Source organism: Ovis canadensis, chromosome 15 (assembly GCF_042477335.2).
Source record: "Ovis canadensis isolate MfBH-ARS-UI-01 breed Bighorn chromosome 15, ARS-UI_OviCan_v2, whole genome shotgun sequence".
Lineage (NCBI taxonomy): Eukaryota > Metazoa > Chordata > Mammalia > Artiodactyla > Bovidae > Ovis > Ovis canadensis.
Genome location: NC_091259.1, coordinates 85,502,605 through 85,503,847, shown reverse-complemented (window position 1 = coordinate 85,503,847; position 1,243 = coordinate 85,502,605). Strand labels below are relative to the sequence as shown.

The window sequence follows — 1,243 nt, the reverse complement described above, 5'->3', positions numbered from 1 at the left end:
ACAAGGAATAATATACATCATCATATTTACATACTTATAAAGACTGATAACTAATTTCAGGTGGCTACAAACTGCTCTGAGTCATGGAAAACAGGAATAACAGAATTTATTCTCCTAGGACTTTCTCAGAAAAAGGAAATTGAAATTCTCTGTTTTTTACTGTTCTTACTTTGTTACATTGCAATTCTGATTGGAAACCTACTTTTCATGATTTCTATCGCCTCCAGTCAACTTATGAAGCAGCCCATGTATTTCTTTCTGAGTTACCTCTCTCTGGCAGATCTTTGGTTACACCTCCACTGTGACCCCCAAGTTGATCACTGACTTGCTGGCAGCAAAGAAGACCATATCCTACAACGGCTGCATGACACAGCTCTTCACCATGCACTTCTTTGGGGGGATCGAGGTCTTCATCCTCACGGGGATGGCCTATGACCGCTATGTGGCCATCTGCAAGCCTCTGCAGTACACTCTGATCATGACCAGACAGAAGTGTGTTGCCATGATCGCTGCTTCCTGCAATGGGGGCTTCCTACATTCCTTTGGTCAGTTTCTCCTGGCCATCTCTGTACCCTACTGTGGCCCCAACGAAATAGACCATTACTTCTGCGATGTGTATCTGTTGCTGAAACTGGCCTGCACTGACGCCGCCAGAATTGGTCTCCTTGTCATCGCCAATTCGGGCCTCATGGGCCTGGTGACGTTTGTGGTCTTGTTGATATCCTACGCTGTGATCTTGTACTCTGTCAGGTCCTACTCTGTGGAGAATCGCCACAGAGCTCTCTCCACCTGCAGTTCCCACATCACTGTAGTGGTTCTCTTTTTTGCTCCTTTATTCTTCATTTACATTCAACCAGCAACTACTTTACCAGAAAACAAAGTGTTTGCTCTTTTTTATACTATCATTGCTCCCATGCTCAATCCTCTAATCTACACACTGAGAAACCTGGAGATGAAGAATGCCATAAAGAAACTCTTGTGCCATATTGCAGTAAGAAAGGAAATGAACTAAAAGATACCTCTGATTTTCACTTCTGAACTTGTTGAATATATGAATTTTCTACTCTGAAGATTTTAAAATGTACAACGCTTGCCTTATATGCTTTTCTGTTTCATTTTGTTTTAGCAATATATAGATTTAAGTATGAGCAAAAGCATACAACTGCCTGGATTTATCCAGACTCTCTGCTGTGCTCTTTTCTAGTTTTCTTGTTTTCTTATTTATATCTCCTCTTCCCCTCTG

At 41.8% G+C, this 1,243-nt stretch overlaps 1 protein-coding gene across 1 annotated transcript; it reads left to right on the top strand.

Annotated features, from left to right (window-relative positions):
* The first annotated feature begins 234 nt into the window (after positions 1-234).
* On the top strand, positions 235-1,012 carry LOC138421023 (olfactory receptor 4P4-like). Its single transcript, XM_069554746.1, is given in 2 exon segments — positions 235-288; positions 290-1,012. Coding segments are annotated over 2 exon segments (777 nt in total).
* Positions 1,013-1,243: the final 231 nt, after the last annotated feature.